We start from the raw sequence: 15893 nt of genomic DNA on the forward strand, positions 1-15893 counted from the left end.
CAACCAGCACGAATAAATTTTGCTTAATAACTCTGTCTCTCTTTATGCACAGGTATTTCTCTATATATGATGATACTGATGACTTACAAAAATCTTACAGTTATTCTCAGGTGCTCTCACAATGGGGAGTAAAATACTAGGGTATGCATATTAGAATAATTACATTTGAGTCATTCTTATTTTCATTCTCACTTTCTCGCTGAAGAGGAGGAGTTCAGGGAGTTCTAGAGGAACGTCTAACACTCCATTAATCCATCGTTTTGATATTAATGAAGGGTAAGAGGACTAAAATTTGGCACCACTTTAACCCTGTGTAGAAATACTAATTTCTTCATTTTACAGATGAGTGAATGGTGGTTCAGACAGGCTAAGAAATTTGCTGAGGATCTAAATTTGGTTTACGAGACTCCAATACTTCTATCTTTCCCATGATGTCACTCTCTCTTTCTCTCTTTTTATAATGAGGTAGGTTAGATCACAGTTGGTGGCTGTCCTGTGGAAACTGTAGGCAGTGTCACTAGTGCAAATTATCTGACCACCCTTCAGCAAAGATTCCTCAGCCATCAGTTACAGCGAGCATCTCTCCTGAGGTCCCTTTCTGTTTTATAAAGAATCAGCGACTGCAGAAAGGTTGGAATTCTTTCCCCTTTGCTGCCAAGATTTGTGGAATCAACAGGAAACAGAGAGATCAAGGAAAACACGACAGAGCACCATCAGAGATGTGTGTGTCCACCCTACCTCCGGTCATATAGCATGCTGTGGACGGAAGTGGTCGAAGCGAATGTTCAGTTGTCCCTAATAGCTGAGCTCAGTCTCCAGTGGGATCCTGCTGCCATTCCCTGCTGTGGGCAAGCTCGGTTCTTTGTATAAGAATCCGAACCGAATAAATTTTTTTTAATGTTTATTATGAAATTTACCTGAAATCAATTTATTATTTAAAAAATTTTTTCTTTTTTCCTTTTTTTTTTGGCAGGGGGTAGGTAATTAGGTTTATTTATTTATTTGGTTTTTCAGTGGAGGTACTGGGATTGAATGGAGGACCTCAGACATGCTAGGCATGCACTCTACCACTTGAATTACACCCTCCCCACTCCAAACCTAATAAATTTTTAAATGGCTTCTCTCTTAAATGATCCGGGAAGGTATACAAAAACAGTATGTTAAAAGCATAATTATATTATTAAAAAAATCCATCACCCCAGATCTGAGCACCCGGGTTCTACCATCCCGTACACAAGGTGCTCTAGATGGAAGTTCCAAGTGTAAAGGCTCTTGATGTTTTATATTTTTATAGCACAGTTTGCATCCTTTGCACACGCTGAACCACGCATCATTATTTTCACGGGTCCCTTGATGTTGCTGCCACATTTCATTGGCTGAAAGTTTACAGACATCACGTGAGCCATCTCTGATTTATTAGGGTCCACTGTGCCATCGATAAAATGCCTCCTTTACGTCATGGGACTAGCTGCTTTGGGGCAGATCCTTCTGCTTCCAGAAACCTCCCTATTCCTCCAAGGCTCTTGAGGACACAAAAACTGTGTTTTGTAATTTGGCAGCTCTTATTTAGGCCTCTGACCCCTGATCTGCTGGAAAATCTCCACCAACTCTCTCTCCCTAATGGAAGATCACAGCAAAAAGCTCTTGACTAGTGGAATGGAAGATGACCACTGAATAAGTGTATTTTGAATAAATGAATTTAAAGAATGCATTTTCGATACTACTCATCATTTCTTAGAACGTGCACTATCTTCTTCTTTGACCTAAGAGCTTGGCTATTCTTAATGACTCTCAATCAAGATTCAGCCCTTCACTGGACAATTTGGCCATGCTACACGCTAGAGTCCCTTCCAGAGTGCACAAGGCAATGCCAGTGCGTTTATTTGCTTACGCATCTGTGTCCCAGATGAAATAGCTTAGGAGGGGAGTCATGAGAGAAGTGGAAAAGGAATCAAGGCAGAAAAGTAACATGAGCAAAGAAATGGGATTGTGATACAGCTGGAGAATTCTGGGGATTTACACACGGTTAGAACAAACACCTGGTAAAAAGGTGGTCACTGGGATCTTGTGTGTTTGTGAGGTTGTGATGGCTCACAGGTGAAGATGTAGCAGGCCCAGATTAACTGGGAATGGTTTTTGACGGTTACTTTGATAAGGACACTCAGAGATTTTAGCAGACAAAATGTCGCTGGAACAGAAATATATTTAAGTGGTTCATTAACTGGATGACCCAAAGGGTACTGGTTAACAGAAGCAAGCTAGTTGGGCGTCTCGTATCTTGTGAATGCCACAAAACTCTGTCCTTAACCCGTACATCCATCAGGTTGTAAGCAACACATAACTGAAGGGTGAAGGATAAGGGTTTTTAGAGGCCACTTCAATGGTTCTAATCTTACAAGGTAATCTTTAACAAAGATAAAAAAGGAGGTTCTGTTCATAGATAATAAAGAAAAACTGCACAAAGGGAAACCTGGCTTAGTGGCAGCCAATGTGAAAGACGATGGAGTTTCACTGAAGGAGGTGAATGAGTCAATGGTGACATCCTTAAAAGGGTGACTGCATTTCTAGAAACTGGAGATTACTTAATTATTTTTGTGCTTTCTTGTGTATTTAAATGTTTCATTAGACATCTGCCCAGAAAAAAAAGAGTAAGACAGAAGGTCTCCAGTCCAGCCACCCCTCAAAACACACTAAAGAGGAGTGAGTGTTGGTAAGGGGGCAAAAATGTTCTTCCTTCACCAAAAGTTTTACTTTCAGGAAAACAAAACTATCTCCTAATGGCTATTGATATTTTTCTTTTAGGAAAAAAACATGGGTGGGAGTGATCTGTGACTACGTGTACTTTCTATTAATTTGATTAAATATTTAAGATCGTTTCCCCATACATTATTAAATGACATCACTTTACATAACCATAATGACGAAATAGAAAATATTAACAAAGCCATATTTATATAGTACTGTGTGCACATATAAAGCACTTCTATAAAAATGGCTTCATACCCTTTAACAGCTGTCTGATTCAGGTGGGCAGATTTGGTTCCCATCTTTTCAGTGAGAACAGAGCTCCCACAGAGTGTGTACTTGCTTAGAGCAGAAGGGATCTGTACAAATACTGTGGCCTAACTCTGGGCCGTGTTTTAACTATAAAGTGGGAATAATATTTCTTCTGCTAAAGCCTACACCTTCCTCATTGTAGAAGGGAGCACATGACTTAATTCATGGCAAAGTCCTTTGAAAAATGTAAAACTCTCTACTTACACAGGAATTTGTTGTGATTTTCATGATTGTCTTTATTGCTTCTTTTAATAAATCCTTTTTGTATAATACACAGACTTAACACTAGGCAGACACAGAACTCTTCTTATGATTTAAGAGAATGATTTGTAAAGAAAAGAAGAAAAATGGAGATTTTTAAAAAATAAGAGTATGATCTTTAATATTTAAAAGTATATGCAAACATAACATTCTAGCAGGAGGTATAGTAAAATATCACCAACACTTATCTTTGGGCAATTAAAAAAATATATATTTTTACTTTCTAGTTTTATATGTGGCAATACATTATTTTTTAATCAGAAAAAGACCCAGAAGTTGGTTGTTATTTGGAACACTCATATTTGATAAGATTTCACAAACATTTAAATAACTAATTTAAATAGTACTACATAGTTCGTTAGGAAGCAATTTTTAAATGAGTCTATCCACAGGGGAGAGATAGGGTCACCAAAAACTAATTCCTGCACTGAGATTTTAATATTACAGATTTCTTTTTTCACTTAAGAAGGTGTTAAGATTTTGGATTTCTGATCATGCAACTATTTCTCTCAATGGTCTTTTGCAGGAAAATATTGTCGCCACCTGCTGGCAGTTCTGTATTAGTGGGATGGTCTATCTGGGTGAAATGAACTTCAACTTTCCTGTTAAAGAAACTGTGTCCTCTTGTCTGTCCAAACATCATAATAATGGCAAAGTTTGTTGAGCTATTATTTTCTGGCTAGTCCATGCATTATATCATTTTATTCCTCACGATGCCCATAAAGTGTATGAACCATTAATAAATTTATAGAAGCACAGAGAGGTTATACTGTTTCCCACAGGTCACACAGCAGGTGAATGACACAGCTGAGATACAAATCTAGAAACAGCAACCTCTCTGCTGTCACTCGTTCCAACTGTGTGAAAAGCAACTGCGGTAAATCTGGAGTGTGAAAGCTATAAATCATTACTGGTGAGGACATTTATTGAGGAAGCATGGGGAAAAAATGAGCAAAGAAATGCCAGCTAGACGATCTGGACTTTACTCACCCCTCAATTCTTCACTGTCTGCCTGAGACCCTAACCCTCCCCCTTGTAGAGGATACAATGAGACGAGTGTGAAAGCACTTTGTAGTCTGCTTCCTGGTTTTTCAAATTTCGTCTCTGAATTAAATGAGATCATTAAACATGTAAAAATCTAAACTTCATGATCTTTTTTTCATGCAGACGTGACATCTTTATGTTGTGACGAAGTCTTCGGTTTTACAGAGGATGAATACACAAATGCCTATTTAAATGGGCTTTCTGCATCTTTAATTAAAGTATAAAGATATTTTCCACTGCGTTGCCCAATGCCCGATATTCAAGCTCTAATTGGATAAATGACTCTAATTCCAGGAAAACATTGTTTCCACAGGGGAATATGCTCCCTGTTTGCTGTTGGACAACAAGAGTGTGAAGCTCTCTCTGGCTCTGGCTGCCAGGAAATTTAATGTATCATTCAGCGGAGCCCACCTGCCATCGGAAGCATCGTCTCCCAGTGTTCCCTTCCTTCACAGGGTTTACTTACCCTTCTTTGCAAGTGTAAGTGACAGTGTTCCCAAAGGTGAAGTTACTCCCGGTAATGATGGCGTCTTTGATGGCCGGCGGCTCCCCACAGAGGACCAGACGGCAGGTAGGTGGCGCTCTGTCCCAGCTGCCTGAGGCTGAGCATTCAATGACAGAAGGGCCTTGCAAGCTACGGGAAAGAAGGGTACCACTGCTTTCATTGGCTATTTATTTACTGCTTTGGAGATGAACCAGGAAGGATTGAGGAGAGAATAGGGGACACAAGGAATTTTAATACTTAAAGTTTCTTCCTATTTTATTGCTTTCTATAAAAACCAGGGAAATCCGAGCTGGCTATAGATTTATTTGAAACTATGGGTCAGCTAAAACAATGTTAACAGTCAGTGACTAGGGTGCAAAATAGAATGGCTTAACATGCTCATTGGTGGGCATTCCAAACCTTGTGATTAGCAGATTACTTGGATGAAGAGGGTTAATAGGCTGGTTAAGATCCAGCGATAAGGGAGACCGGTACCCAGGAAGTCAGGGAAACTGAGGTCAAAGGGCAAAGGTCCTTGCCACGAGCCTGGGCATCTGAACAGTGCTGCTCATCACTCCGACCTCTGGTCTCCCTTTGAATTGAAAAGCCTCACATCCTTGTGGCATGGCGTATCCACCTTCACAACTCACCGCATTTTCAGTTTACCTGATCTGTTTCACTTCAGACCCTGTTGGCCAAGCTTTTGATCATAGCCTGTGTCTTTCTAGTGTCCCTTCTGCTTGAACACACACACACACTCACCATTAATCAAACTAATCTCTTAACAGTATGAGAGAATTAGGCCCTTATCATGACATGATTTTTACAACATCCTATGCAATGTTTTGCTTACCGAAAGAATCCACCCTAGAGCATTTTATCAGGTGTTGTGTTACGCCTCACACACTTTCTGCTTTCATGTTTAACGCCTGAATGCTCACAGCACTGAACTAGAGCCCCCAGAGTCAAAGTCAGACGGAGTATTCCCCTGGGTATTTACCACAGGCTGAGCCTCACGAGGCAGACGCATTGGAGGCTATTTCTTACATTTAGAAACTTGTATTTCAAGCCAGCCAGTCACATGCAAGCGCAATCTACTGCATAAATAACAAGTAACAGGGTGCTGCTGGAAGCTTGGCTGGTGCCTAGGGCTTTACCTGTATCCACTCTCACAAGAATAGGATGCAGTAGAAAGGTAGGTAAGCCCGCTCAAAGTGTATTTCCCATTATTTATGTCTTCGGGGCGGGAACACTTGACCAGCTCACACACAGGAGGAGAGTGACTCCAGGAACCGCTGGCGAGACAAGATGACTCTTCATCGCCCTCCAGGGCATATCCTTTATTGCACCTAAAGAAGGTAAAAGAAAATGACAGAACACAATTTGTTTTATTTTTGCATAATTTTCTCTGTGCTCAAACCTCCCAAAAGATTGAGAATTTACACATGTTGCTAGAGTACATTTTTTTTTCCCTACGGAAATAATGCTCTGAAAAAAAATCTTTTTCCACGTTGAATAGTACACACCTTCCCCACAGGGACCCTGCTGGGTGGTCAGCAGAAGGATAGCTTTAAGGATTTGCTTGCCTCCGGTTCATGTCATGGGTTAGTAGCTGCAAACAAAATCCTTTTTTCCCCCCCTTTTTAAAAAAATGGATGTACTGGGGACTGAATCCAGAACGTCATGCATGCTAGGCACACACTCTACCACTGAGCTATGACCTTCCCCTCCCAAACAGAAAGATTCTTGGTTTGAGAGTGGTCCTTTGTAGAATAAGTCCCTAGGATGCCATGGAAAGAGGTCCTGCAAACTAATGAATATTTTTGGTTATAAAAAGCTTTGGATCCAAACCCAAACATGTAATTCAATTAATTCCATATTAATTCAAAGACATCTTCTGGGATGACTCTGTCTTTTCTTCCAGTATTGGATCACTGCCCACATGTCATCCACAGCTGCTACAAGGCAGTGTTAAGCTTAGGCACTCACCTATAGATGACTTTACTGCCGTAGGTAAATGCTGATCCATCAACGCCGCCATTTTCAGGGACAGCTGGTACACCACAAGAAACGGCTTAAAGGAGGAAAACCAAAAGGCATTGCTTTTCTTAGCGAGTGTGTGCAAAAACCTCTAAAACCCCCAAGGCAGCTCTAGGCTTTCTGTCCTGTTTAAATACAAGCCTCATGTTGGGCTTCAAATGCAGACTATTGATACAACATAACACTTGGCACTTCTCCACCTTGAATTTCTAGGATTGCCCAACACTTTACTAAACAAACCTTCACAATGTGGAATCTGATGACTCCATTCTCCAGACTCCAAACAGGTGACTGTGGTTACTCCCACCAGCTGGTGTCCTTCTTCACATGAGAATGTGACTTGGGCACCCACTGTATAAATCTCCCCAGAAGAGTAGCCGTTTTCTGGATTTCCTGGAGCCTTACATTTTATAGGTTCTTGAAAGAGAGAAATGGTTTTTTTTGTGGGGCAAGAGGTGACTTTCACACAGCTATGCAAAGCCTTGGAGCAAAAGAATTCCACTACAGTTAAGGTACCAGTTAAATCTTGGAAAAAAGAAAAAGCTTTTGAAGGAAAAGGCATGAAGTCCATGGACACATTAGATAATTAGACCAGAAGACAGACTTAATTGACATTTTAAAAACAGTATTTTAAAACAGAAATGACTAAGGAAAAATAAAATTTATCAGGCTGAAAAGGGAGCTGTTTATGGATAAGCAGAAGTGGTGCCAGGGCAGGGCTCAGAAGGGCTTTAGCTCCTCCTCCTTCTCCCAAACTCATGCCCACTTTTTAAGAGCAACTGACTTTCTCTCAAGCTGATGTAAAGGCTGGACCAAAGCACATTTAGGGGAAGTTCCCAGCCTCCCCTTCCAAACAGCCTACAGATCCTAAGCCCCTCCCATGTGCAAATTTCGAGTCAGTCACCACTTCTAGGAAGGACAGTAAGTTAAAGGGAGGTTTGGGGCTAGAGTTACACAACAGGAGGGAATAAATCCTTAAATTCTCAAAAAGGGAAAACATATTGATTTCAACTATTCTGAAGATCACTGTGGCTGTAGAAATTTTAAAAGAAGCTCTCCTAAAAAGTAAAAGCATTGTAAGACTGATTTTGAGAATTCCTATTCAATTTCTAATTGTTTTCTAGTAGTTGCTTTGTCACAATTGATGTAGGGAAACATCGAAGGGTGGAGAGATGGGCCAGGATTATCAACGTTACCACAAAAGAGAGAGATGTAGTAGGGCAAGATGTGCAATGACAGCCTGTGTGGTTGGGGCACACAGAAGATGAAGATGTGATGAAGGTGAAGATGTGATGAAGGCAAGGATGTGATGAAGGCGAGGATGTGATGAAGGCGAGGATGTGATGAAGGCGAGGATGTGATGAAGGTGAAGATGTGATGAAGGCGAGGATGTGATGAAGGCGAGGATGTGATGAAGGTGAGGATGTGATAAAGCATCTTCTCTGCTCTGACTGAGGCAGTAGAGGCCACTGCTTATTATTTCTAAGTCCACTCTATTCTTCTTCTACGTAGACACATTGTCAACATTCTAGTGATAAAGCTGACTCTCAGTTTTGTTTTTCAGAAATGGGGAAGTTAGGAAAACCACAATGCTAGTTTAAAGCGTCTTTAATTGTTGCTTCTGTGTCTTTTTAAAGATGGTTTTTCTCTTCCATCTCCCCTTGGAAGTTGGAAATATTGTCTTATTTTTAAATAACATTCATTTAAAATACATACTTGAATTAAAAAATTGAAATGGACTTCCCAGTTCCACATAATTACCTGCACAGCTTTTCCCATCTCCCGTGTAGGGTGGGACACAGGAGCAGATGTAGGATCCATTTGTATTCAGGCAGGAAGCATGCTCACTGCAATCTGACCCAACCGCACACTCATCGACATCTGAAATGGTTTACAAATAGCAAAGTCGATGGATTTTTCTTAAGTATCAAACCTTTGTTTTCACTTTTAAATCACTACATAGCACTTAATGCATTCCACTAGATGTATTTTTGTAACATTTGGATAGAATAGTCATAATCACATTGCAGATGTACAATAACAGCTATCATTTCCCCAGTTTCTAGGTGGGTAAGTAGAAGAACGGAGATGGATGAAGAGATTCTTAATACTGAGCCTGGTAAAAAAATTTCAAACATGTCTGGCACTTCTAGGGACAGCTGCTTTGTCATTATGGCTTGCCCAGAGCTTACTGGGATGAGATGAAATTAACCAAGGAATGCCACAAGAGCCTCAGGAATTTGGGATGACTGTCTCCCACAGAGTTAGAATCAACACACACAGTAATGGCCAAGATTTAGCTCACCAAGGCACGATGGAGAAATGCCATTCCAGCTCCCATTATCCGTACAAAACATCCTTGAATCACCCAACAAATAGTAGCCATTGTTGCACTGGTAGGTCACCGTGCTGCCAGCATGGAAGTCCTCGGCTGAATACAAGCCGTTCTCCAGAGAGGGTGGCACCCCGCAGCTAATGCCTAGGGTGTGACCGGAAAGAAAACACAATGACATGAAAAGCAAAATATTCAAAGAACATTTTATTTATATTAACTGTGAGTTAAGCATGAACATCTCATTGCACACCAACATTAGGCTGAGGACGCTCTAGGGGTGGTGGCAGGTCATAGCCATACCTGTGCCCAGAGGATCTTGCATACTGTCTGGCTCACGGTAGGCACATAATTCATCCACTTAAAAAATATTGCTAGAGATCCTGCTACCTGCTAGACACTGTTCTGGTGCTGAGGTTACAGTAATGAACCAAACAGACAGAATTCCTGCTTTTGGGAGCTTACTGTCTAGTCAGAATAGAGACATAAGGAACAGATAAATATATGACATACATATCTCTCTATAGGAATAGATGCTAAGGAGAAATTTTCTGATGACCCTATCTATAATAGGAGTCTTGCTTCCACTCAGCCCCCTCACTTTTTACCTCCCTACTCTGTTTTATTTTTTTTTTAATAGCCTTTACTTCTGGCCCTTGCCATTCTTATTTACTACAAATAAATAATTTTATATTTACTTGCTATTTTCTGCTGCTGCTACTATAATGTAAACTCGATTAAGAAGAGAGACTTTTCCCTCAACTGCTGCATCTCCAGAGCTTAGATCCGTGTCCAGCACATACTAGGTGCTTTAAACAGTGTTGAATAAATGGATGAATGGGCGCAGCCAACTCAAGAGATCGCTTCCTGTTTTCCTACCCAGCAATGACCCATCTCCCGTTGGGCTCCAGCCCCTACACCTGCCTCTCCCGCCCATCCAGCTCCTTGGGCCACCTGGGCGCACTCACAGGTGGTGGGTTCTGGGGATTCTCGCTTCCCACCTCCCTCATGGTGCCCAGAACACTTCATTCCACCAAGCAAGCATTCAGTGAATAATTGCTATATGGTCTACTACGAAGTATGTAGCTTTTATCTAGCATTCCTGAAAAGTGTTCTTAGGGTTCCGGTGTTTTTCAAGAGCTACTGAAATGCCTCCAACAAAGGCAGCTCACGTTCACAGCGAGGCAGTGGTTGTGTCCACTGTCCCTGGTTCAGGCAGTACTGCACAGGGTTTCCGACCATCTGGAAGCCTGGATCACAGAACAGACTAATTTTGGAGCCTGGCTTTAAGTCTTTTGATGCAGTTCTCAGATGAGGTACTGATCCTTCTAAAGGTGGACAATCTGAGAGCAAAGAACACAGGTTCAGAGCTTGTCAGTAACACAGCAGGAGCATCACCAGGTTAGGGGTTTCAAATCCCACGTGGTACCAGCATTTGACAGACACTCTTATCGATATTAAAACAAGACAACACGTAACCAGGTGGTTGGCAGGCAAAATTTCTGGAAAACACTCTTTGAGTCAACAAACAACTTCTCTTTCAGCAGAAGTCGGCTGAATATGATTTTAAGGAAAAAACAGTATTTCAGAATTCATAAAATATTCTTCTAAGTTATCAAAAAATGAATTCTAGGGCATCTTCAGAAACTTATTTAAATACATTGAATTTCAGGAGGCAGTTTTGATCATTCACAGTTTGACTATTCAGTGGGTGGATTATAAAGTCCATTTCTTTTCTCCTGGTGCTTACCTGCCCCTGCTAGGAAGTACAGAGCTGAGACAACATTCCGTCTCAAGCAGGAGGATAAGATTTCAGCGGGCATTTACAAAATTAGCCATATCCCTTCTCTCATCCTATTATTCTTATTTTACCTGTGCCCAAGTTTCCTGCACAATTATTTTTTACTCTGTTGTACAGAATATACTAGAGAATTACAAAAATAATAAATTCTTTGGAGGCAGATAGGGTGCAAATGAATCGCTAGGTAAACAATAGACTGGCAGGCACACCCTATTTGACCAAAAGAGAATCAAACATCTCCTTGAGCTAGAAAATCCCAGAACAGTCAAGAGACAGCAGAGTCTAAAGAAGGAAACGAACCAGAACAGAATATGCTCTTGGAATCGACCTTCACTTTCCCCACAGTTCCTGACAGGAAATCCGGCCAGGCTAGCACGTTTCCTTTACTGAGTTCCTCTGGGCATGACGTAGCCAGTGATTTCACCTGAAAGTTTAAAAACCCATCGTTAGACAAATATCACTTGTTTCAGGAAGACAGAGTTATTATGTCTTAATTTAGTCCTATTGGAAACATTCACAGATTTGGGGGGGCAGGGTGGAGAGAAGCAGGCTTTTGTATACATGGTGTGATTTCAGAGGCAACAGGAAACTTCTCTCCCCCATCCCCTTCTACTCCCATCTTCCCCTTTCCCAAGTATTTCATTGTTGCTGGAAATACGGAAGTTGTACGTATGGAATTTCTTGTCTAAAACTCTGCAGTTTGTTAAGGTGTTGTAGGGTTCCAGTCTCCTGTCTACCACCTCTAACCTAGAGCTGAGAAAATGACGTTTAGGCAAGTTCTGCCATTGTAATAACAAGCCTTTACAATGCACCAGACAACACCTCAATTGTGCATGCAGGACTTTGCTCCATCCTGCTGAAATTCCACGAGGCGGTTCTATTTATCTTTGGTAGACAAGAACGCTGAAGCTCAGAGAGATGGGGTAACATGTTCAAAACCATCACAGTGAGTTTGTGGTAAAACTGAGATTTGAACCCCGGCCACTGGACTGGCTTTGAACATGAGGCCATCTGCTCCTCTCTCTGTGTGATCTTGTGCCAGCCCTAAATTCCTGCCTCCTTTAGTCAGACGGTTTGGAAGTATTTTTCTCTGGGTTTCTTTCCAGCTCCTGAATTATAAGATTTTATGAAATGATCACATCCAATACAATTGTAAAACATCACCAAGAAACTGAAAAAGAGATTCATTGAAAGTTATTGTTGGTAGTCTCTGTCTGGCTTAGTCAACAACCATGGCATCAAATGATACCGGTGGTAAAGCCTAAAAACCCAGAGGATGCATTGAGATACGGCGTCATTAGGCTGTGCACACTTGTACTAGGTCTGTACCTTCGCACCTCATTACGGTCATACACTGAAAATGGAACTGACCTGCTGTGGAGACAGGACATAGTCCCAGAGGTTGAGCTGGCTTATGGAGCCCACAAAAGACTCAGCTGGGTTGAATCCCTCTCCTTTTTGGTCTTGCTCTTGCCCAAGAACTAATGCACCACCACCTACAGACAGAAGGAGAGAAAAAAGGAGGAAAACTGGCCTGATTGCTATTTCCACAGGGCTAACTTGATGAAGGCACAGCTTCTATCAATGTACCAGGGAAAATTACTGAAAAGCGAAATGATCTCTATTCACTGCATGATTTTCCAGTAAGATGACTTCAGGATTTTATCTAGCAACTTAAAAAACAGGCTAAGAGGACTTAGAATATGATATTGGATTTATAAATGTTTAACTATAAAACTGCATATACACACACATATATAAGCTTATAATATTTTATGTCAACATGATAGGTAAGTCCTATCTTGCCCCCTCTGTTCTAGGAAATTGCCCTCCATGACAGACTACCAGTAGTTGTTCTCCACCTTCTTCTTAAGCCTGTCTTCTTAGTCTTCAGCCTACAATGCTTAAAGTTCTATCACTAATTCCAATGAACCTTCTAAAGCTGCCAGTTTCCACCTAATTGCCAAATCCAATGGAAACTCTTCCATATTCACCTCTGGTGAATTCTCTGCATCACCTGTTTCTATTAACCATTTCATTCTATTAAACTGTCCTTCCTGCCACACTGGATGGTCTGTTTTGCCCCTCTAGAGCTACCCTCCACCTTTCTCCACTCTGCTTTGTGACCTCAAAGGTTGACGCCTATGGATCACCCATGCCACCTGGTTTCCTCAGCTTCTGGTTGTCTGATCAATGGAAAGACCAGCCCGAGGTAAGAAAGTGGAATGAGAGAGAAGGTTAATTTCCTGGATAATTTCCTCCCAGGCAACAGATGGTAGGGGCTGCTTTCCTCTCTCTAACATCATGGCTCCCGCTGGGTGATGTCTCTCCATCACTGCAGGTTTGCCTAAATTCTGGCAACAACACCCACTCCTTGTCACTTCATGTCCATCTCTTGTGACTCTCCCCTGTTGCTAGTCATGGGCTGTTTTACTACCATATTTTGGTTCTCTTGACTTTGCACACAGCTTTAAAAAATAGTCTTTTCATGAACCTCTTCAGTCACCCTCCTGGTGTGTACCACCTGTTTCCTGCCAGGAGCAATATTGATTCCACTTGGTTTCCATGACAGCATCCTCTCTGGTTCTCCGTGAACCTCATTTTCAAGTCTCCTTTCTCTTCCTGCTTCTCAGATGCTCATGCGCCCAGGATTCCACCCTGGCCTCCTCCCTTCTTCCGTCAGCTAGTTTCTCTATCTCATCTCCCGCCTGCCAATCGATGTCTGTAGAGCTCTCACTCATGATTTCCCAACCTGTACCTTTTTATTTATAAAAATTAATAATTAAAATTAATATGTACACATGGAAGGACATTTTTTAAGTTAAGTATAAAGAATTCTTCCTTCCCAGAAATAATCATTTAACAGCTGTGTTTTTCTTTCTAAGTAATATTTTTATTATTTAAAAATTTTTTTTAGTGTGTGTGTATATGTGTGTGAGAGAGCTTTTAAAACACACCAGATAGGATCCTACCTTATATGATGTTGGAAGCTTGCTTTTTTTTTTCTTGAACATGTTCTCATTTCATGAGTTTTAATAGCTTTTCTATTTCATCATGTGATTGTACCACTATCCACAATTTTATTAATTAATTAGTTAAACAACCACTTATTGGATATTGGAGTTGCTTCCAAGTTTGGTACTAAGATACCACTGAGATAAATATATTGATACACAGATATCTGTCCAGATCATTGATTATCTCTTTTAGATTGATTCCTGCTAGTGAATTGGTTGCCTGCAAAGGGCTTCTCGAAGGCTCTTGATGAAAGTTTCTACGTTGCTTCCCAGAAAGTCTGGATCAATTGTCACACCTTCCAGCACTCTATAAGAGCATCCACTATGCCGAATCCTTGCCAGTCATGTGTCATCACTAAAAAAAACAACTCTGTCCGTTTGATAGAAAGTGGTACCAACCTATGTTTTTAGCTACATATATTCCTGTGATTAGAATTCAAACTCAGTATGTCTAAAACCAAATATAGAATCTACACTCATCCTTGATTCCAGATTCGAGAACTATCCTTTCTCTAGAATTCCTATCTCAGCTAACAGACTCTTCAATAAATCTGGTCACCTTAAATTCACTAAGGTCTGTCAACTGGAGATCTGCACTGTTCATGGGCTGTAATTCATTCTTATCGCTGTGGTCAGACAACCATCTCCTTGGTGGCTACTATTACAGTTTTCTTGTTTTATTTTCCTCTTCCTCTAACCTACTTTTCATTCTTCTATTAGGATTTTTTTTAAACGTAGAAATGTTCTTTCCTTGACCATAAATGAAATAAATGTGCATTATAAAAATATCAGAAAAGAATAAAGAAGAAAAATAAAAGCCACCTGCAGTCCCACCACCCAAGAGAACCGAGAGTTAAAAACAAAAATATTCTGAATTAAACACAAAAAGAAGCCACCACCCCACCTCCTAGGATAATGCCACTTCCTGCAGAAACACTTTGAAATGTTACCTTATTTACTGCAGGGAACCTCCGACCATTCCTCCTCATATGACACATGTCACGGAAGGACCTAGATAGAGCAGGCTTATTGCCAGGCACAGTGCAGAGAACCCTGGATCGCCTAGTACTTTTTGCATTCCTTCAAACTAAACTCTCTAAATATTTATTTAAAAGTATTTTTAGAAGAGAAGTCTAAGTTCTTCAGAAAAGGGGCATAAAAGATGGATAGCTAACAGCAGTGTTCCAGCCTGGATTCTGGATCTACTTGAATACTGTGTATTCTGATCACAAAATCAAACCAAACCTAAAACAAAACAAACACCACCAACTAACAGAAATACACCAGCAGTTAATCTCCTCCTTGGAAGAGAGTTTAGTAACCACCCATTGTTAATTCAGCATGCTTCTTGGTGGTCTTAATATAGATCCCAAAAGTATTTCTTACACAGAGTCACACAGGTCACCTGGGTAAAGCTAGTAATTCAGAGTCTGGATAACCAGGGGGTACTAAATGGGAGAGATAACTCTTGACCTTGGTCTGAAACCAAAGACAACAGAGCTAGCAACCTTGATGTTCATCAAAGCACCACCACCTCTAGCATTGAATGGAAATACATTCCTTTGGCTAGGACCTACCAGGGATGGCCGAACCAACAGAGAGGCCCACGCCACCATCAGATAATTTCCCATCGATATAGACTTTCCAGGCTCCATCAGCACTTGTCCAAGTGATGGCAATGTGATGCCAACTGCCGTCATTCACGGAGGGACAGTCTGTTATTTTTTCCTTGCCATTCACATAAAGAACCCAGCTGTGGAAAGATTCCAAGGGAAACAGTCATCAGTCATATGTTGTAACCCCATCTGTGGGGCACGTTACTAACGTTCTTCTTTTTCTTTTTCTGTGGGTAGAGCC

At 41.0% G+C, this 15893-nt stretch overlaps 1 protein-coding gene across 1 annotated transcript in view; it reads right to left on the reverse strand.

The window, feature by feature from the left end:
* The window catches only part of SVEP1 (sushi, von Willebrand factor type A, EGF and pentraxin domain containing 1), a 157267-nt gene that overhangs the window by 33929 nt on the left and 107445 nt on the right, over nt 1-15893 (reverse strand). Inside the window, exons 27-36 of the mRNA XM_074361981.1 lie at nt 15614-15789; nt 12391-12515; nt 11320-11443; nt 10391-10561; nt 9192-9365; nt 8648-8767; nt 7127-7303; nt 6836-6920; nt 6004-6195; nt 4829-4996 (exon numbers count right to left, since the gene is read on the reverse strand). Coding sequence (XP_074218082.1) covers nt 4829-4996; nt 6004-6195; nt 6836-6920; nt 7127-7303; nt 8648-8767; nt 9192-9365; nt 10391-10561; nt 11320-11443; nt 12391-12515; nt 15614-15789 — 1512 coding nt within the window. The remainder of the gene's footprint in view (nt 1-4828; nt 4997-6003; nt 6196-6835; nt 6921-7126; nt 7304-8647; nt 8768-9191; nt 9366-10390; nt 10562-11319; nt 11444-12390; nt 12516-15613; nt 15790-15893) is intronic.

The sequence above is a fragment of the Camelus bactrianus genome, chromosome 4, assembly GCF_048773025.1.
Source record: "Camelus bactrianus isolate YW-2024 breed Bactrian camel chromosome 4, ASM4877302v1, whole genome shotgun sequence".
Classification (NCBI taxonomy): Eukaryota; Metazoa; Chordata; class Mammalia; order Artiodactyla; family Camelidae; genus Camelus; species Camelus bactrianus.